The sequence below is a fragment of the Cynocephalus volans genome, chromosome 9, assembly GCF_027409185.1.
Source record: "Cynocephalus volans isolate mCynVol1 chromosome 9, mCynVol1.pri, whole genome shotgun sequence".
Classification (NCBI taxonomy): Eukaryota; Metazoa; Chordata; class Mammalia; order Dermoptera; family Cynocephalidae; genus Cynocephalus; species Cynocephalus volans.
Genome location: NC_084468.1, coordinates 1,086,807 through 1,108,406, shown reverse-complemented (window position 1 = coordinate 1,108,406; position 21,600 = coordinate 1,086,807). Strand labels below are relative to the sequence as shown.

The 21,600-nt window shown below is 55.8% G+C and overlaps 1 protein-coding gene across 4 annotated transcripts in view; it reads right to left on the bottom strand.

Moving 5' to 3' along the window:
* The window catches only part of UVSSA (UV stimulated scaffold protein A), a 51,289-nt gene that overhangs the window by 15,836 nt on the left and 13,853 nt on the right, over window positions 1–21,600 (bottom strand). For 3 of the 4 annotated variants that reach the window (XM_063108777.1, XM_063108780.1, XM_063108779.1), the window contains exons 6-10: window positions 20,842–20,954; window positions 20,484–20,612; window positions 10,267–10,378; window positions 2,865–3,027; window positions 2,175–2,309 (exon numbers count right to left, since the gene is read on the bottom strand). In XM_063108777.1, coding sequence (XP_062964847.1) covers window positions 2,175–2,309; window positions 2,865–3,027; window positions 10,267–10,378; window positions 20,484–20,612; window positions 20,842–20,954 — 652 coding nt within the window. The remainder of the gene's footprint in view (window positions 1–2,174; window positions 2,310–2,864; window positions 3,028–10,266; window positions 10,379–20,483; window positions 20,613–20,841; window positions 20,955–21,600) is intronic. The other variant, XM_063108778.1, reaches the window with a different exon arrangement.

The window sequence follows — 21,600 nt, the reverse complement described above, 5'->3', positions numbered from 1 at the left end:
TGGTGGATAGACGGGTGGTGGTGCTGAGGGTTCCCAGGTAACCACAAAAACCAGCTGCAGCTGCCTCTCCACATGGCGACACTCCCCCACACCCATGGGTAGCTCCCAGTTCTGCCCACCGAGGCCCATGGCTCCCACGCCCCACCACAGGGAAAGCCGACCTAGACAGAGCCTTGATATGTGGCTGGAGAGTGCCCAGCATGTGCCCCACCAGCCTGGGGCAGGACACGCAGTGCCCATGGAGGGTGCCTGGTTGCCTGGTCAGAAGAGCACCATCCTGGCAGCTTCCCGATTCCAGAGGCAGTGACGTGCTCAGCCACCTCAAGTTTGTGACAGGTCAAGACGCCCTTGTGGATGGCTGGGCGGGAACATTCGAGAGTCGGCATACAGTGGCCCTCACCACTGGGCCTTGCCAGCGAGGATGCTGGGATGCCCTCCCTCTGGCTGAGGTCCCCTAGCCTTCTGAGTACAAATGCCAGCTCAGACCCAACAGGCCAGCTCGAAGGACAGCCTTTCCAAATAGGCTGTGGTGGAAAGAGCCGGTTTCAGAGCCCAAAGCCTGGCACTGCTGGCCTTTCCCCCTGTGACATCTGGAGCCTTGTCTTCATGACCTGTTGGGTAAAAGGCGTGAGCCTGGTGCTCCCCAAGGTCCCCGGGTGCTGGACATGAGCCAGAGGGTACAACACGATCCACCTGGTGACAGGTGTGGTACGAGCAGCCATACCGGGCAGGGCACCACCCTGAGAACTGTCACCCTCAGCAGCCCAAACACACACACAACTGGCTGCTGGCACACTCATGTGCTGAGGAACCCACACCGAGCAGCCAGCCCACGTGCCACAGCCCACTCAGCTGACATGTGGTGGCAGTGTGTGTGTGCAAGGATGGCCCTGGCCTGTTCCCTGCAGACGTACCCTCAGGCCCTGCTCTGTCCTGCCCCCAACCCCACAGGACCAGAGGAGCAGGCTCAGGAGCAGGTTCAGAACCAGGCCTTGAAGGACAGTGGCCCAAGCTGCGGATGAGGCCAGGATGTGCATCTCTGACTTGCTGTCCCAGTCCTCATGTGTCAGCCCAGCAGAAACTGGGAAGAGAAACAGCCTCGCAGGCAGATCAGCCAGGACAGCTGGGCACATCAGGTCTGTCCCTGGGCATCCAGAAGCAGGGGCAGTGGGCATGCCTGGCACACAGCAGTCCGAGGTGTTGCTGCACCAGCAGTATACATGCTGAACCTTGCTTCGTTCTCCTCCTGCCCCCATCCCCTCTGGAAGTCCTCAGCCCTGCTATCCTCCTGGTTTTTGGTGTTTGCAAAGGCAGCCACAGTCCTCGGGCTCAGCAGTAGCCGGGTGTGGGGAAGCAATGCTTCCCATGTCAAAATCAGCTTCTTCCTGTTCTCACAAGACGTGGCTGAGCAAGCCCCACCCCAACCCTGCCACCCGGGCCTGGGCTGGCAGGAGAGCCAGGCTGATGAGGGGCAAGGGCAGGCTCACCTGGGGGTGACCTTCTGTTCCAGGGCAGAGCCTTGGCACTGTCCTCACCTTTCCCCACTGTGTGAGGACTGTTGTGGGACTGTGTGCTGGGGAGGCAGCAGGGCCCCCTGTCCTGGCCCAACCCCACTGATGGACGATGCCAGCGAGGTCTGGCCAGGGGCTGGAGCACCCGTGGCCTCTCCAGGAGAGGGTCTGCTGTGTGCGTGGTGACCTGCTGTGAGTCCCTTTTGTTGCAGCGCCACAGAGAGAAGGCAGATGTGGCGCAGTGAGGGGGTACGCAGAGGAGGGGGTAGGGAAGAGCACCCTGCTGCTGGCAGCTGAGCTCTCAGGGATCAGGACAAGTAGAACAGATCCCTGGGCCACCTTTAGGGGAGTACTCTCTTCTGGCCCTTCCCCCATGCTTTGTAACACCTGATCTTCACAGACAGACAGCTCTCGAAGGAACAACAGGAAGGCTCAGAAAAAGCCTTGAGACCTGCTGGGCCCCGGCTGGTGGTTCCACAAGAGCCTGCACATCGGGAGCCCCACCCCTCACGCTCCGCTCAGCACCCAGAGGGCCTAAGGGTGCAGGGCTTTCTCATGGTGGGCCTCCTCAGACCCAGGGAGGCCCTGCGAGTCTGAAGCCCCTCCTCAGGCTGGGCCCCAGCTGTGTGTACCCTCAGGAACCACAGTCACGCCTGGACTCACTTGAGAATCTTCCCAGCTGACGGCTGCTCCTGACCCCAGTAGCACAGGTCCACTCCGAAGGGTACAATGGGAGCCCGTGCCCGCTCTGCCACCAGCTTCTGGGTTTCTTCTGGCCCCAGCGATGACCTAGAGGGGCTGCAAGGGCACAGGACCTGCTGACCATGCACTCCTGGAACCGGCCACAGCCACCAGCACCCCCACCCCTGATGCAGCCCAGAGCCCTTGGAGTCATCACATGGTACGATATCCCCGACCATGCTAGACCTGGGCTTCAAGGCAGCCATTGAGGTTCTGCGAGAAGCCCTGGCCCCTGACAGAGAGCTGGCTTTTGGTCTTTGGCCCCTCGCCCTGGTCTGGGGGGGAGCCTGACATCTGCCTCTTAAACCCCAGAGTAGATTCCCAGCCTCAGGGGCCCGGGGGTGAGCTGGCCTAGAAAGGCATCTGTCAATCCAGCCCCATCATGCTCTGGCTGACACGCTGGCACTGAGGAACCCCATGTGCCCTACGACCCCTGCCCATGCATGGCACAGGCATCATCAGATGTCTGCCTGGCCAGGGCTGCCCACCCCACCTGCCTTCGAGTAGCCTGAGAAGGCCTTGGGCAGCCTGTCAAGGCAGACAGCACTGTGGGCAGAAGTGGCGCAGTGCCAGGCAGTGGGGTCGGCACACAGGACATCCAGCGGGTGTCACCTGGTGGAGGAGGGCGGGGGCAAGTGGCCCCGGAGCCGCTCCAGTTGGGCAGCAGCAGAGGTGGGATCGGCTGCCTCCTCGTCCCTCCTCGTTCTCAACCTCGCCTGCAAGCCCTGCGCAGCTGGGTCTTTCTCCAGAGTCTGTAGCGGAGCTGGCTCTAGCCCTGAAACAGAGACTCGTGTCCGCTCCCGACCATCCCCGGGACTCAGGGGCAGGTCCTTCTGGGAAGCACCCTGCCTCCTCCTGCGGGGACCCTGTGGTGGAGACGTGTGCACATGTTGGTGCAGGTAATCCCCCAGCAAACCATGAGGGGGTCCTGCTGCCTCCACCTCATGGACAAGGGGTTGAGGCAGGAGCAGCGACTGCCAGGCCATGGACGTGGGTGTGTATCCAGGTGGTCTGGCCCATGGCGCACACTGTCAATGTGCTGGGCTGCCTGGCTTTGCGGAGATGGTCCAGGAGAGCAGGGCCTAGGGCCCCCCAGCGCCTGCAGGAAGTACCAACAGCTTCACCCACAGCTCCAGCTGCAGTGCTGACAGGAACCGACCAAGGGTCTCCCTTGAGCGCCCAGGCCCACGGCAGAGGGGACAGGGCCTTCTAGGTCCAAAAACAGGACACACACAGCCTGTGCGAGTGGCAGCCACTGGGAGAGGGGCCTCCTGTGGTGCGAACATGCGGTTCCCTGAGAACACATGGGTTGCCCTTGGCTGAACCTGAAGCAAGGATGTGGAAGGGAGACGGGTATTTCCCAACACAGGGCCGGCCTCACCTCCTGTGCGGTTTCAAGCCGGGAATCAAACAGGCCTTTCCCAGTGCAGTCCCTATGCCGTTCCCTGTAGAAATGCTGGGGCTGCTCCGCAGCTTCAGCTGATTCCGCTGAAGCCAAAGGTGGGCAGTGGGACTGGGGCCAGACCCTGGGCCAGAAACACCCTCCCTTTGGCTGCTGGGCAGAGGCCAAGCTCCCATCTAGCAAGACCTGCCACAGAGTACCCAACCTGCCACCAGGGAGAGGAGATGCTGGCATCACCAATGTCCCCACAGGAGACACAGAGATGAGGCCACCAGGCCCCTGACCACAGCAGCCCGGCGTCCATCCCCACATCCCCCCAGGACAGGACAAGGACAGACTCTGCAACACTACCGAACCCTGACCCTCCCCCCACCGGCCCCACCTGAACCAAGGCCAGGACATGGGTCTAGTTCTCAGGCCGCCCCATGGGGCCCACCCAACCCCTGCGGGAGCCTCTTAGTCGAGCACAGGCCTGCAGTCTCCATCTGCTGTCCAAGCTGGGGTCCAGAACTTCTCAGTGGCATAGGGCACAGGAGGCACCAGGGGGCCAGGTATGGATCAGGACCCCAGAGGCCTTGCCACTACCCAAACTCACTGCGGGAGCGAGCAGGCTTGAACTAAGCTTTCCTCTCCAGTGTGCCGAGGTGGCTCACAACCCAGGAGTACAAACTGGCAGAGAAGTAGGGACTTCTAAGCACACTGCCACGGAGGAAAGAGACAAACCCGAGGAGGTGGGTGAGAGGAGAGCGAGTACGTCCCACACTCTCCAAGAGCTATGGGAGCACACTGGAAACATGAGGCAATGACAAGACGTCAGAAAGAGGAGAGGACACTGGTGGAATAATCACTTGCTAGATGGCTGAGGGACGGCTGCAGCACGTGAGCCCCGAGCCATCTCGGACAGCACTGGGGAGGAAGTGTGGAAGTGCATGTTCACAGCTCAGAGGGTGGAGGCAGAGGTACAAGCGCCAATGTCCTCATTTCTGGAATCCCAGCAGGAGAGAAAAAATAATCAGAGTATAGGAAACAGTTGAAGAAATAATAAGCCAATTCTTCTGGAATTAGAAGGCTCGCTGAGTGTTAGAGGAAGAACCATGGCTAGAAACATTACAGAGAAATTTAGCAACATTAAAGATGAGAGAAAAATCTGAAAAGCTTCCAAAGAGAAAAAGCTGATACTTCAAAGAAATAAAAATCTTATCAACAGAGGCACTTTTGACAGCAACAGTGAATGCAAGATCTCCGAAAGGGTGTAGGGAAGACATTCCAGCTCAGAATTTCATACACAGCTGAACTGTCACTGTGTGTGCAGATGAAGGACGGTGATCCCGCACACACGGCCCCATGAGGTTGGCCGCACCAAGAGTGGGGCACTCTCTGGCTGCCCTCTGCTCTGGATTCCTTCCTGACTGCTCTGTGGTCTGACCCCGAGATGTCTAGAAACTCACATATGCATGACATACGACACGCACACACACATGCACACATACATGTCTGCACAGACACTCTCTCATGGAATACACACACACTCACCGAATATGCATGTGGCCTTACCGTGTGTGCAGGCTTACTGAATATGTACCTTTTTCTCTCTGCGTCTATCTACAAGGGCCTATGGGAAACACTTTGTTTAAAGAGAAAGCGCCGAACTGGACACCAGTGAAATACTTCAAGGCAACTCAGGGGCAGGGGCTTCCTGGGGAAGGAAGTGGGGACCAGGGCTGAAGGGGAAAATACACAACCAAGGAAGGGCCTGTGCAGGAGGTGATGACAGTGTCCTGTAGACAGAGGAGGCGACTAACTCCACTGTCCTGAGACCACAGAGGAGGGAAAGGCTGCCTCTCGAGAAGGGGTCCCAGAACAGGGGCAGCCATGGGCCACTCCTGACTTGGGCCATTGGCTCTCTGCAGCAGAGGCTGACCTGATAGCACACGGAAATGGCCACATCTGTCCTGCAGGCAGCAGAGTATGGCTGTGGGCCAAATTTGTGGGCTGCCTGTTCTTGTAAATAAAGTTTTATTGGCACACAGCCACACAACTTGTTTATGGATTGTCTGCGGCTGCTTTCACCCTCAAGGACAGAGATGGAGAACTGTGATGGAGAACTCGTGTGGCCCACAGAGCCAAAAACATTTACTCTCTGGCTCTTTATGGAAAACACCTGCCAACCCTGCCCTAGAAAACCCTCAAGCCCTGTGCATGACCGCATAGGTGCAGGATCTACTCCTCTCTCTCAGATTCCCACAGTGGGGACACAGCCACTCAAAGAAGGCCACAGGGTCAGACCTTCAGCTGCCTCAAGTCATCTGGGCTCTGAGGCCTAAGGCCTGGCCATAGTTGCATTCAGGAGACACTGGGCAACCCCTACTCACTCTGTTGTCTAGTACAACGTCCCGGGTTTAGTGTGCAAAAACTTCCCAATACTCGCCACTCAGTATTTTCGCAATGCAGCATCATTAACCGATGCAGACACAAGGCAGCAGTCTCACCGTGCACACACGGCAGGCTCGGGGCACGCACACAGCGAGGGAGGCAAGATTGGTAAGTGGACAATGTGACATTTAGATAGATATAATCACAGCCACAAGATCAATGCGAGAATTCTTAAGAGTTACAAGAATGAAATATATTTTTCATTGATTTGTTGTTTTAAACCATTAAAAAGATAGGTAAGCGTGTTAAAGCAGGGTAAATACTCAGGGCACTAAAAAAACACTGCCATTCTCACACTGTTGTAGAAAATCAATCTCACTGACACACTTTCAAAGCAAGAATCCAAAAAGCAGACGGCGTTCCTTGGGCACCAAGAGCACGCGTCTCTGGCTGGAGGCACAACTCCTGGAGAAACAAGTGCAGCATCTCGGTCAAACCCAACCGGCGGCACCAGCAGCCGTGCCGGCACCCGGCCCAAGCACGGTGTCCTGGCTCAAATTTACTCCCATGGTTGCTTTTAGAAAGAATCATAAAAATGTCCAAATCCCCGTTTTTGTTTAAATTGACCAAGTGGCACCCATCTGCCTGGAGTACCAAAGCAGACATTGCGGGAGAGAGAAATCGATGGCAGGAAATGGAGAGGCTGGGGCTCCGGCGCAGAGTTGGGCTGCGGCGCTGACATTATTGATCTTACCTAGTTCAGCTGGCCTTGTAATTAAAATGTAAATTTGAGAAAGAGATTATGTCCTGACAGAAACGGTAGGATTAAGGGGAAGATAAAAGCCCCTCAGTGAAAATTCAGAGAAAGAAACGAGAAAGAAAAAGAGCACTGGCTCCCCAGCCATGTGGATTTAGACTAAATCTAACTACTTCAGATTCACCTACGTCTAATTGAAAAAACAGCGGCAGAATATAAACGGGTATTATGAACTGAGCTCGCCCCCAGCACACTTCCTGTTCAGTCCCACGCCTCCAGAGCTCGGGGCTGCCAGCTTATTTTTTCCAGGGCCTTTGAGGGCTCTCTCTTCATGTGGTATAAAGATGAGGTGGGGGCTCCACATCCCCCATCCCCACAAGGCCAGTGCCCTGTCCCCTGGCCCCTTGAGGATGGGCCCTCCTGGGAATGGCTCCAGGCAACTGATCACCATGACCTGACACAGGAACCTGAGGCCCCCAAGCCTGGAGACCCATCTCGCCTTGAGTGGTGGCCTGTGCTGCCAGCTGCTCCTGAGGCTCCTACCCCTCAGCCCAGGGCTGGTGTGGGCAGCCACTGAACTCTCACACGGGGCTCATGCAGCATCCCACAAGCCACCCTGGGAGCCATACGCACTCCCCACTGTCCACCTGTCGTCAACATGCTGGTCTAGAGAACACGAATGTATAGCACCTGCTCCAGACCGACACTGGCCGTTGCCACCTTCAGGACTCATGACAGACATCCTGAGTCTCTCAAAGAAAAGGGGTGACCCAGGCGGCTGCCCTGTCCCCTCCCCAGCTCCTGAGGCCCCTCACCACGGGCACTAGGGATCTGAGCCCTGCTTACATGTGGCCTTCAGAATAAAGTGAACATCACGATGCAGGTGGACAAGCACAGGGGAGGTGTGCACAGTCATCTGCTGCATGACAAACCACCCCAAGCTCAGTGCTGGAGCCACCAGCCATTGTATGAGGCTCGTGGATGTTTCTGGGTCAGGAACGTCCCAGTGGGGATGGCACATCTCTGCTGTGTCGTGCCTGGGCCTGAGCCAGGAAGACAAAAGTCCAGATGGCAGCACCTAGATGTCTTCTCCCACATTTGGTGCCAGGCAGGGCAGCCCACAAGCGGGGTGGCCCACGAGCAGGGCTCGCCTGGGAGGCCAACCTGAGTACCTGCTCGAGACTCCTCCACGTGGCTTGGGCTCCCTTCCAGGTGCCAAAGGAAGCACAGCCGCTCCACAGCCCCCAGGTGGGGACTGGCAAGTGCGTCTCTGCTGTGCCCGTGTCCTCAGTGGTAGAGTTAAGGCCAAGTGGAGTCTCTGATATTACTGGCCACACCGAAGCCACAGGCCAGAGGGAAGCCACTCCGTTCCTCGAGGAAAAGCACCTTGTTTGTTTGCTTTCCACTCTGGCCTGGCTCCAGGTAACGCAAAGCCAGGAGGAAGGTTTTAAGAACAGATTTCTGCCATTAAGACGTCAAATACCACCAGATTGTCCAATGTGAGACTCACAACTTCTACTGAAAGGACTCAGAAGCTGTCAAAACAGGAATGTTCAGAGGCCCAGGGACAGGAAATGTTAGCAGAACTATAAGCCAAGGGTTAGTGCCGGCTCCCAGACTCCCCTGAAGACCCCTGAGAAGGAGAAGCCTGGGGCCTTATGGCCACACATCCCAATCCCTGCCAAGCACCTGGCCCTGGGGTTTGGGGAGGAGGAAGAGGCAGCCCAGCAGGGCCAGGGGAGGGCTGGGCAGATGAGACTGCCCAGGAGTTGGGTGCTGTGCACGGGCAGGTGCTGTGCTGCCCCTGCTGCCGGCCATCCTGGACCCAGGCAGCCTCAGACATGGCCACACTTCAACCAGCACTTTCCTGAGGCTAGGCTCATGGCCTGGTCCAGCTGAGGACAGCAAAGCACTGGGTAGGGGCAAAGGCTTTCCTGAGCATGGGGAAGTCATTGCAGCTGCCAGCGAGGGCACAAGTGGGGCCCAGGCTTGGTGGGGGAGGGTCTGACCCAGCAAGGTCGGTATGGCTGGGGCCAGAGGGTGAGGCAGGCAAGGTTGGGAGACAGCCCTGCTGGGTGTTGGTACCACCTGCCCACTGCATGCCGGTTACTTGGCCTGTCTCTGCTGAGCTAGGGACCCCTGGAGGGCAGGACGCAGGCCTGAGTCACTGCTGCACTCCTTGTCCAGAATGGGCCACACCCAGGTGTGCTCAGGGAGGGGTCATGCAGCCAGCCCCCTGTGTCTGAGGTTTCTTTCTGGTTCTCAAATACACAATGACCCCAGGTGCTCAGCCTGCCCAACCTGGGCCCTCCCCCAGGCCTGGTGCAGACTGCAGCTTGCAAGTAAACAGGGACTGTACAAATGGAAGGTCGTTAGAAGCCTCGTTGTGTTAATTTGGCATGACACCCCTAATGGGTCATATCTTCACACATGAGCTGTCTAATCATCTAAATTCTTTCAACAAATTTACATTTCATCTTCAGACTCCAATCCAAACGACCTGTCTACTTCACCACAAAAGCCAAGGGTCCTGCTCCTGTCCTCCTCCTCTCAGTGCGAGCAAATGCCACCTTGCGGGGCCACGGGGACCTTGGTCCACACCCCTGCTCCCTGAAGGCCACAATCCTGGGTGCAGAATGTGGCTCTCAGAGGTGTTTTTGGAAAAGAACATTCTAGACAGAAAAGGCCTGTTGCAGCTATGCTGTGCGCCTCCCCAGCATGAGAGCTGCTGCCTGCCGTGGCCCAGCCACCAGATCTGTGACTCCTTAATGCCCAGAAGGGGTGTGCTTTACTTGTGACACCTCCTGAGAAACGGCAGCTGGGGAGGAGAGCCTGGAAAACGTGGGTGGCTGCCTCCCACCCTGCAGGGCTGACGGGCCTTCTGCCATCCCTTCATTCCACCCCCAGAAACAGCCCCCATAGCTGTGATAGTCACACACAGGAGCCAGACGTCTGCTCCGCGAGGTGCCCGCTTCCCCCCCTTGGCCTCATTCTTGTGAATGAGACCTGTCTGTCTGTCCCTGGGCAGGGCTGCGTCAGAACAGGGAGTGTCTGGAGACGTCAGGGTGGGGGGTCGGACCCGCTCCCCTCTATCCACAGAGCAGGACCATGAGTCCGGGTCTCTGTACCTCCACACACAAGAATTGATGGTAGAATGGTGACTCCTGCCCCAGGCAGGACCACCGTGGGGGATGGGAACCCACCTCAGGGCAGGCCACGGGGAGGGATCCAGGTCCAAGACACACTCAGGGCACAAAAGGACAATCACTTTTGTGAAAGCAGCAATTACTGACACAACAGCTCCATGCATGACACTGCAAGACGGCCTGGGGCTACACAACAAGGCCCAGCTCCCCGCCCCTTGGAGGGTGCCCAAACCCCTGGGCATGTGGTCACAGCCCCCCAAGGCCCCCACCTGGGCCATCTGCTCCCCGCCTCCCCCCCCCAGGGCCCTGCCCCCTACGGGTTTGCCCAAAGCTTACCGTACTCGGCCCGTAGGTGGCCGGGGATGTGGGCCTCGTACCCCTCCTTCTCTGGAACCTCCACGAAGTCCTGGTCCTCCTCATCTTCCTCTGCATCCCCAAGGGCTCCTGTCTGTGGAAACACCGCCCAGTACAATAAACAAGCTGCAGGCCCCTGTGTGAACACAGCTGCCAGAAGGCAGAGCCGGGAGAGTCCCATGCCTCGTGGAGCTTCTCTAGTTCAGGAGTTGGGCCTCGGCCACACTGGATTCCACGATCTCGTCTTCAGGGAGCTTTTCTTCCCCAAATCACATCCCCTCTACTCTGCTCCTCTGTTGGGGCCATTTAGAGTCTATTTGTGTTAAAACCACAAATTGTGACCCTGCCCAACTCGCCAGCACCCCATGGGACACGCTCTCCCCTCCACCCTCGCCTGGCATGAGCTTCAGGGCTCCAGAGCGGAAGTGCTCTTGAGAGAGCAGATGTCACTCCTGGTGGTTTGGGTGACAGTCATGTCCGTTCTCAGGGCAGATGGGCCATCATCATGGATGACAAGAAGGGATGAATTTTTCTGGGATATTCTGTCCTTAAGAAGGACTTGTTAAAAGCCACCTTCCCCTGCCAGGGTCGGGGTGGTGCGGTCGCTCACGGTAAGTCCTGGGGGACGCCTGGGTGCTGCCTCAGCCTCCCTCCCTGCTGAAGGCCTGAAGAGTTGCACAGGAAGGCTGTCTTTCCCCCCCACTCCAAGAAAACCCAGTTTCTCGAGCCTACCCTGCCCTCTCCCACGTCTGCCTTGGTGGGCAATGGTAGGGATCTGCGTGGCTGACTTATGGTATCAGGCCAGAGGGAGACAGCAGCTGGTCGGCAAAGCAGGAGCGTGCAGCACACACTGGAGCTGCAGCACTGCAGTGACCGATAGCCGCAGCCACACACATGGAAACATGCTGGAGCCTTGGACAGCTGTGGAAGTAGGTGTCTGCAGGCAAGCGCTTGCCCGCATGGCCCCTGCTGCAGGAACAGCCCCATGGGCAGGTCTTTCCTGCTCCACCTTCCCGCCAGCCTACATCCAGGACAGGGTGTGGGAATGCATGCAACCCCACAGGGATCCTGTCCTTCCTGAGAGGCCCACCCGCTACCCACCAGGCAGCTGGGCTCAGCCCACTGGGAAGCCATGTCTGCACTCAGCTCTCTCAGGCCAGGCAAGCAGCCTGTCGAGCCCCAGGGTCGTGGTGCCCACTGCTTCCACAGCACACCAGCCCAGCTGATGGAAACATCCAGAAAGGGAGATTCCTGTTGTGCAAATTCCAATCAATGGTACTCTCCTAAGGTTATAAAAGAAAAACTTTGAAAAACCTAACCATTCCGCCACATGCCTTTATTTTTTAAAATCACTACCCACAGCAACACTCAAAGGTGTAGTTGTTTCCTGAAGGCAGGAAGGATGATCTGAGGGGCCACTGACTCCCCAGGCAGGAGCTCATGTGCTCATCACCAGAAGCCACTCCCAAGTAAGTTACAGACAGTCTGGACACAGACCTCCAGCCCACAGGAGCTGACTTGCAGAGGCATCCCAGCTTGGCTGTAAGTCACCAGGCAGCGCCAGCTCCAGGAGCCCCGGAGCCCAGGGCATCGGCAACCACATCTGGCCACACCTGCCCTGTGCCCTGCGGAGGAGACTGCTGCTGGGAGAGGCATAATCAGATGCAAATGCACTTTGTTTAGGTACGGCCCACGGCTGTGCATCTGGAAGCACAGGAGACATTAATCACTGGAAACTGTAATTTTTGTTATCAGTCTAACACTGATCAAAAGGGAAGCCTGTCCCTACCGCTGACCTGTGAAACGTCCCAATTATACTCTTTGGAAATGACAGGGGCACTTAACTCCCAAGCTGAGCAAATGACGACGATCAATCACGTTTGAATAACAATGAGCCACGGACCTGAAAATTATTTTTGTATAGAATCTACCCAGGAATTTATGAAAGGTGGAAAGCAGCCCAAGGTTTTAGGGCATTACGGCTCTCAGCTAGTGCAGCGCGTATCAAACACTAAACAGAATTTATGTGTTTTAATTTTCTAAAAGGTAGATGTGGACTGGGTGCTACAATGCATAACACAGTGCCTGGTGTTAAATATGGGGGTCATTTTCATAAAATATTATGCTTATTGCTCACACCCTTGAATTTCACTGGGGACTTTTATCAAATTTTCATTTCCTAAAAAATATTTAACTGCTTAGCTAACTATTAGGAATTATACCTTCTTTCTCCCCAACTAAAATCGTTTATTTCTGTGATTAGATTTGGAGGCCTGGGTTCCTCTGTTTTTAAATTGGCACTGCCGAGGCCTTCCTGGGCCGTGTGCATCTCCCTCTGTAAACACCTGCCAGGCCCTCCAGGAACATCCCTGTGTCTAAACAGACCCCAGGGCTTTCTCTTGGGCAAGAGCCAACCACAGCCTTCCATTTCTATACTTTAAATTATCTGGACGCTCGGGTAACCCACTCCAACTAGGCAACTTAGAATTTAGAGACTTCATTGCTAATACTAAATTTAAACTTGAAAGCTTCCATTTTCAGGTTTTAATTCATGTGGGATAAACTCAGATGTCTGAAATCCATGGTGCACAAAGCTACCTCAGACACCTGACACCTGGTGGCTGCACTTTAGGGATGAGCAGAGCTGTTTCTGGTGTTGGGAAATGCAGGGCAAGCTCCAAGCCCCCAGCTGGCAGGACCCTTGTATGACCTGCCCAGGCCGGTTCAGAGAAAAGAAACATGGTCTGGAGGGACAGTCCTCACCACGACCTCAGGAACGCAGTGCAGCCCAAAAATGTCAGGCCTGCACGGAGGAGTCCTCTGAGCACTTCCACGGGTCTTCAGTTTGATTCCAAAAAGTCATTATCAAATTGTTTGAGGTGGTGGCTGCAGCAGTGGCAACCTGCCCTCAAGGTCACAGTGAGGTCAGACAGAGGCTGGAAAGACAGGGGTGGGGGACGCGGGCGTTGGGTGCTACAGCACCCCACTGCTTCTACTGAGGGGCTGGGCACAGGCGGCTGGGGGGCAGCTGGACCCCACTTGGATCCTGGAAAGGAGATCGCATCCCCTAGTGTGTCACGGGTAGAGAAGACCTCAACATAGGGTCAGACTTGGAACATGTTCTCAAGAGAGGTTTGCTTTTGACCCACCTGGGAGCCGGGTTTTCAAGACAACACAACACAGGCTTGAGCAGCCAGATGGGAAGTTGTGCAGGGCTGGGCTCCTGTGCTCACACCTGCCCTGACAGGTGAAGTCCTCCGGAGGCCCAGGTGGCTGGTCAGAGCCCTATGGGCCAATCAGAAGCCTCCTCGCCAAGAGGCTGGTCCCCAGTGCAGGAGCCACAGACCCCCAACACAGAGAGGGCCACCCCCACCCCACCCACAGGATGTGAGGCTTCTCCTGCTCCTATGGCCTGGCCGCTGATGAACACCCCAAGGCTGCCACCACAGGGAGGCGTGCAGGAGTGCCCTGGGGCCTTGGCTGGTTTTATACAAATTGATTCTACCCGGTTAAAAGGATTTAGAAAAATGAGCCTCCACGATCATAATTAAACAAGCAATAAAATGGCTAAAATATACAACGCAATCAGTTTACAGAAGTAGGGGTAGTGAGGTTACTAATTATTTGAGAAGGAAGGGACAGAGCAGCCTGCGGCCGGGAAGCCGTCTGCCCGCTGCACACACGGCCTGGAGATACAGCTGGGACCATTAAATAAATTTTGTACGATCTAATTAACTTGGTGTGCAGTCTCAATTACTTTTCACCCAAGAAATCACTTTTGTTCAGTTTTATGTGTGTCTGTTTCCCTTTTTTTAAAAAAAAATGATGTAAGGCCTCGTCAGACAAGTGAGTTCCAAACTGCATTTGTCTTTCAGCGGCTTGATGGCTATGCATTTAAAAACCCATTCTATCTTATAAACTAAAAATTAAACGTGCTCAGCTGTGATGGTCGTCATTGCATCTGCTATTTATATGCTAATGCCCTCCCTGGAAAGCCGTGCAAATTGCTGGCCAGGCCAATATCTCATGTGCATCTCCGGCTGCCAGGGACGCACCTTCAGAGGACAGAGGGTGGCTGAGGCTGGGCTGACCACGGTAGGGACAGCACCTGGTGGGCAACGCCACTGGGCAAAGTGACATTCTCAACTCCTAAGTGAGAATCTGAAAATTACACTGAGGCAAATCATCACTTTCTAGAATGACTGCCTCTTCATAAAATCTACACTCATCAAAAAGATCTCACAATAACATAACAAAGCACACAGTGGCAGGCTTTTTCCCTTTCTCATCTGATGTGAACCAGTAACAGCAACGAGGCTGTGAACAAACCTGCCCCTGGAAGTTGCCTGTGCACCTGCCACCCAGGCATGGGCTGGGGGCACAGGCAGATACAGGCCACTTGTCCTGGGCCTGTGCTGCTCTCCAGATGGACAGACTCAGGCCAGGACAGCCTATTCACCTGTGGCGGCCAAACGGGGGCTCGCCACCACATTCTGCATAAGATGTGTTCTGAGCAGAGGCAGTGGGACTGGCTGCTGCAGAACAGCAAAGTGCGTGGCGCCCAGCAGCAGGTCAAGCCACAGGTCATCTGAACTTTACGTGAACTAACATCACATCCAATAGAGTGTGTAATCACCTCTCAGAGCAGCCAGCATCTCCAAATCCGGTAACTCTTAACACCCTGCCCCTCATAAGCTCTGCAGAGGAAGCTGACTTTGGGCACACACGAGGGAAGCTGCATGTCCACTGGCTCCAGGATGACGAGGAACACACGCTCTCCTCCCAGATGTGGAGAAGGGCCCCCCGCCTCAGCCCAGCCTCCTCAGGTGAGCGTGTGCTTGGCCAGCCCCCAGGAGCCAGAGGGTGTGCTGTGTGTGTGGCCCCAATGCTGAAGGTGCAGTTGGCACATTCATCAGGCGGTCCTTCCCACTGGACAGCCAGACCTCAGCAGAGGCCAAGGCTTACATCCCCAGACCCGGTTTTCTCATCTGCAAAATGGGGGTAATAAAAGAACCTATGGGATAGGGCTATTTTTGGAATTAAAAGAATGACACATAGGAAGGTATTGAGCAGAGAGCCAGGCTCTCTAGGGAAGTGGAATCTCTTTTGTAGGTGAACGCAGAGAGACAGGGAACATCCTGGAGATGGGGCTGCAGGGGGTGCTGTAGGACTTGGGAGGGGGAGGGCTGGTGCCAAGGCCCCGGCTAGGCCTGAGACGTTCTCCCACCCTCGCTGGGCTGGCCTCATGAGAACCATGTGCTGACACCCCTCCCCTGGCTCACAGCCCTCTGTGGATACAGCGTCTTGGCCTTCAGCATGATGGAAGGTTGTCTGGCAGCTCTGCTGCGGCACAACGCTTCCCAGCAGCTGGCAGATTTAGTTTCCCTGCTTCCCCTGCCTGTGTCTGATGGTTCAACATTTCATTCCCTGGGTTTCCTTGTGTCCTTTTCACCTACAGGAAGCCAAACACTCCCACGGCTCCAGCAGCATTGCAGAAAATCTTCCCAATACATCAGCAGCAAGAGGAGCTGGGGCCTCAATGCCGGGGCTGAGAGGGTCCCCAGAGGCCTGCTGGCCGCACCCGCAAGATCCAAACCCAGCTGAACATTCAACACCAAAGATAAGTTTTGGTGGTAAGGCTGGTCGAGAAGGTAGGCAGACAGCCAACACAGAAAGAAAACCACGCACGGAGCCACACGGATGATGTCCACTTCTGTGAAGGGGGTGTCCATGGTGAAAACCATGGGGCTACCATATCGGACTCGTGACTGGTACGAGGAAAGAGAAATATCTGTACAGATATTTCAGCCAAGTAAACAAACAACCCGATAATTGAAAAAAAAACAAAAAAAAGGAAACCACTGTGATAGTGTTGAATAGACCGATACTTAAAATTACTGTTTTCCGACTTGCTTGTTGGTGGGAAATTAATATTTTGTTAATTACACCACATGAAGTAATTGGTGATGTTACCTACATAATTAAATAGCAGGCAATTAAAAAGTTTTCAAAGGATTTTTATCAGTTTAACAAATGAAGCAGCTGAGGATTATTACACCTATCTTCTAACAGGGCAAGGCTGGAAACTAAATCTACCAAACGACCCTCCATATTGATCTGGTTAAGATTTATCCCTGGCCTCTTCCAAACAGAACTGACACAGTCACTCTATACAACAGTTAAACATATTTAAACTGGTTTAAGTATTTTTTGAAGACAGAACATCTATGTCAAAAGGAAAGCAATGTTAGGTAGAAACCGACGCCGAGAGACAGACAGAAATGGGGAATGTTACAAAAAAGACACATGGCTTGTCCTGGTTCAGATCGCCCGAGGAGAAAAGGCAGACACATCCACAGTGAGCGTCAATCCCGAGTCTTCGAAGGAAAGGTCCAGAACTCCCCACCCACAGTTCTCTGAGCCAGTCATCTGATTTTGACTAGAAGCATCATATTTGTTTCATTCTCTTACACATTTGCTAGAAGTTCTAAAAAACCTAAATCATGCATTATTGAATTAGCGCTCCCAGCTCAGCCTGTTCTACATGTGGGGTTAACGATGCCAATCCCATGCTAAATGGGGAAACACTAAGGGAAACAATTTAAACCCTCTGTAAATTTTATTTGAAAATTAGCAAAGAGCTACTCATTCATAATTCCTAATTAAAACGGCTCTAATTAACACCAACGAGCACTAGCTGGCCCCCACCTGTGCCTGTACATGCCACCGGGGACACAGCGGCCGTGTGCGGAGCTGCCTGCGAGTGGCAGGAGGGGAGATGGGCAGATACTCGCTGCTGCATCTATTTTGGGAAGCGATGCTCACCTGAGCTGGGCGCTGCCACTCACAGCCAGGCGAGCCGCCAATCACTGAATCTACAGGCGGCTCCTTCTCCAAGCTGCTGAGAGCAGAATCTCCAAGGATTTTGGAGTGGTGCCTTTTTTTAAAATCAGTTTGTGGAGAAGGGTCTAGAAAGTGTCCATTCAAATGACACAGGAGCACAGCAACCTCTCCCTTCCCACTGGAGCTGTGACATCTTCTATCCCAGCCGCCCTTGAGTCACTGCAGGTGAGTCTGCTGGCTGGACCATGTGGCTGGAGGGGGTGCAGGGCCCCAGCTGCCTAGAGCTGCTGCCCTCGCCTACCGACCGTGTGGCCCTGCCCTCCAGGTGAGACAGGCCATGCCTGTAAAGGCCCACTGCCCATGCGCTTAGACACATGAGAGGATGCATAGCACGGGGTTGAGATGAGGCCACTGGCAGGCACGAGCAACAAGGGACACAAGAAACAATGGCAGATCTTGGGCATCACCCCGGCGTGGGTCAGGAATATTGTCTTGTTTACCACCGAGGTCACTCAGCCATAGGGCTGGGGTCACGCACTGTGGAGGGGCAGCTCCAACCCACAGCGGCTTGTGGGGCCTGGTCCCCACTGACTGACCCCTGGACACAGCCTCTGAGCAGACCAGCACAGGATGTGGCTTCTGCAGTGGGAGGAGTCAGCCAGCAGGAGACCAAGGCAGGCAGTGGTCAAGGAAACCAGAGCTCCTGCGCCCACTAGCGCTGAGCTGGGAGGCATGAGTAAAGCCCTGTTCACAGTATCAAGGGGTACGACGGAGCTGTGGGGTGTGCGTCAGCCATGCAGGAGAGCCTCCATGCCTTCCTGGACCTGACCCTGATGTCACAGTTGAAGCTCAAGCTGGAGCTCTGACCCAGTAGGCTGCACATTTCCTGTCACCCACCCTTGCCGGTGGACTGCCAGCAGGCCAGAAGGGATGCCCAGGATGGACTCCCACCAGCTAGCCCCATTCAGGGCAGGTGGTCGCAGGGAGGCCAGTTTGGAGACCTACCCTCAGCAGCCCTGTGGCACCAGTGGCCACTTGTAAAGGCTTTGGAACTGAGATGAGAGCAAGGCAGCGGCAGGCAATCCGGAAGGTTCTGCTGCCAGAGTCTCAGGCCAGGGAGAGAGGCCAGGCTGCTGTGACCCCTCAGAGCTTGGGATCCTGCCCTCCCTAGCACGGCTGCTGACCCTGAAGGGACCATGCAGGCTTGTGGTGCCCAGGCCTGGCGAAACCAGATCCCACTGGTCAGCCCCTCACAGCTTCACAGACATGCCCCAAAGCACCCAGCTCCCCAGAGGCTGTCACTGACACAAATGAGCCTGTCACCCATCCGCAAAAGTAACCCTGTCCACAGCCTGCAGTAGCTGGCCCAGGAGGGTCCATGGCAGGAGGGATCAGGCAGGTGCCCAACATGCGGTCTCAGCGTGAGGGGCAGAGTGAGCAGGCTTTGAACGTCTGGACAAAACACTGCAGACACCAGTGCAGACAGCTGCAGTGAACAGGGCTTGGCACAGATCAGAGGCAGTGGAGACAACCAAAGAGGACCTCCGCATGCCCCCCTGCTAGGGCAACACCAGTGACCCAAACCTGATGCTTTGACAACCTTCTGATGCTGGGTGTGCTAGGGACCAGAAATAAATTCATCCTGACCACTCGTAAGCTAAGAGCATCCGTCCTCATCCTCCCACAACTAGAAAATTGTCTTTTTCTGTTGTAAGAAATATACTGTGGACAAAATTCACAAAACTGATTTCTTAGTAAAGCGACACACCAAAATGAAACTCTTGGCAAGATATTTAATGGACACCCACAAGACACGGCTGCACGCAGATCACCCTGGCCATGAAACAGCGAGGCTGATGTCGCCACGGCACTGGCATTCCATAGTTACTGTAAATTCTCTCGGATTTGCACGATTTCAGGGAGAGAAGCAAGATTGCCCTCTGCTGGCCCCCAGGGGGTCACACATGCCCTCTGCGAACTCAAGGACCAGACAGGGGAGGTTGCTCCCAGGCCACTGTGGACACCCAAGTCCTGTGAGGAAACTGCCTGCTCAGAGATCTCCCCTAGCTGGTGCTAGCCCATCCACACGGCAGGCTGCCATGGGCAGGCAGCCGGGTCACCAAGCAGTGGACATGGGTCGCCGCCCACTCTCAGTTTTAGGCTGGGCCGCAAACTTGGTTTTTCCCTGAGCAAGGGACACAGTATTTCTTTCACCCCAGAGCTTCTTTTGAGGATGGAGAAAGTTTAAAAGTTGCCATCTCCCAGCCTGGGGTGGCGTCTGAGTTCAGAAACTAGGTTCAGTCCCAGGTTGGGCATCTGGGTTCAGAGTCTGGGGTCCGAGTCCAGGTTTCCTGAGGGAATTGCGCAGCTGGTGTCTGTTTCCTGGTTCACCAAAGGCGGGAAGTTAGGATGACCGCACACGGGCAGGGATCGTAGGCTGGGGGCTGCTGTGACAAGCCCCAACTATGATAAAAGGTGAAGTCCAACCTCACTGGGTGCAGCCCCGTCCTCGCCAGCAGTCCCTGTGGACGTCTGGCAGGACACCAGCCCTAAGGTCTCTCCAGATACCGAGGCCCCAGTTTCCATTCCACACTCATGCACCTCTTTGATGTCCCTGGGCAGCCACTGTGCCAGCTCCCTCTGCTCTCTGGCTGGCATGGACATGTCCAATGCCGTCAGTCTCTGTGGCTCCAGGGCTGCTGCGCAGCTTTACCCTCAGCCCATCACCAAGTACCCCAGCAACAGACACCCCTGTCCAGCTCCAACTCCATGCTCCTTGTTCAGGGAGGCGGGGACCTCCTGAGCCCTCAGAAGACAAGTTCCTTTTTTCACAAACCACCACAGTCCAGCAGACAGCCACCCAAGAGATCTTTGAGAGTCTCCACTCTATCTGACTATGGTGGCTGCCAGGACAGGGCACCCTAACCGCTGGCGACTCCCTAGAAGCCCCACCCCCTTCAATAGGCTTGGGGGCACAGGTTGCTGCTTTGTGGCTTTTGGAGACACCCTTAGCACGTGGGGTGCTTAGCACCTCAAACCCCTGGCCACAGTGCAGGACACTGACAACGCTCCGATGGCCTGGAACGTCGTTACACCAAGCAACAGCGCAACTGGAGCCCCCAGGCCCAGAGCCTCTGCTCAGCCCATGGCTCTGCCTCCCCCACCTAGGACCCTCAGATCCTGCCACCCACTCACCCACCAGCCCCTCTGTTGATGGGAGAGCCTGGTCTGAGGCTCCCACTGTGAGTGAGGAAAGAACCGGAACTCGCTGAAGCCCTGGAATCTGCTTGCTTGGCGGCTGAGCGAGCCCTCAGGCCCCACCACCCTCGCGCTGACCCCTCACCCTGACCACTCACCCTGTGCCTCTGCCGGCCTTCAGGTTCGATATCAAGCTCCTTGCATTTCCTCAGAGCCAGCTCTAGTTCCATCTTCAGGTTGATGGCATGCTTCAAGTGTCCACCGTGGGTCCCTGCACGGGTAAACCGCTGCAAAACAAGGGGGCAGGTCAGGAAGGCCCTGGGCATGCACCAGGCAGCCCGTCTCTGAGCACACCTGGGACACAGGATGAGGGCGAGGGACAGAACCCTTCAGGGTCCCTCCCTCCCCCACAACTGGCACTCTTCGCATGTCCTTTCCATCCTGCAGGCTCCGGCCTTCCACACCCTCTGCCTGACTCCTGGTCCAAAGGGGACATGCCTGAGGGCCAGGCCTCACCTGGACCCAGGAACACACGGTGGGCAGGTACTTGTTCCGGATAAGCTTGAGTGCGTCACGGGCAGCGTGGACCACATCAAGGTTGTCCTCGTTCTCCTGTACCTTCAGGCTGTCTGCAACAAAGCACACTGAGGTCACCAGCAGCCTATGTCTCCCACAGATCCAGGCAAGGCAGATTACAGGCAGAAACCACACAGCCTGTGGGGAAAGCTGCTGACACCCACTCCCCGCCCCCTTCCCAGCCAATGTTTTGTGATTTTGGATAAGAAAACTCTGGCTTAACACCCAAGCCTCTCCTCACAGCAGCTCCACTTCCCACCCAGGCTGCAGCCACCCTCCCCCACCCTTCCCCCAGAGGGCTCACCCTGCCCCACTGCGTGCACACAACTCCCCTCCTCCCACTGCCCTCACAACCAGACCCCTGCCCTTGATATCAGGCTCCTCTAAGCTCCTGGGCAGCCGCCCTGGCCAGTTCACCAGCCCCACCCACCTGGCCTTTCCTCTAAGGGGCTACCGTCTCCTGCAAGGACTCTGTCCCATGCTCCCCCACCACGGAGCTCACACAGTCTCACAGGTGGCCGTGTATTTACACAGGTGAGGCGGTCACACAGGAGTGACCATGTTGGGAACACCTAGGCAGCAGCCACTGTGCGCCAGAGAATTCCTGTAGCACCCTTAGGGCCAACTAAGGCACTCCTGGCCCTCGGAGCTGGCGGAGCCTCATAGAGCATGGTCTTCCACCTGCCTCCACTCTGGTGA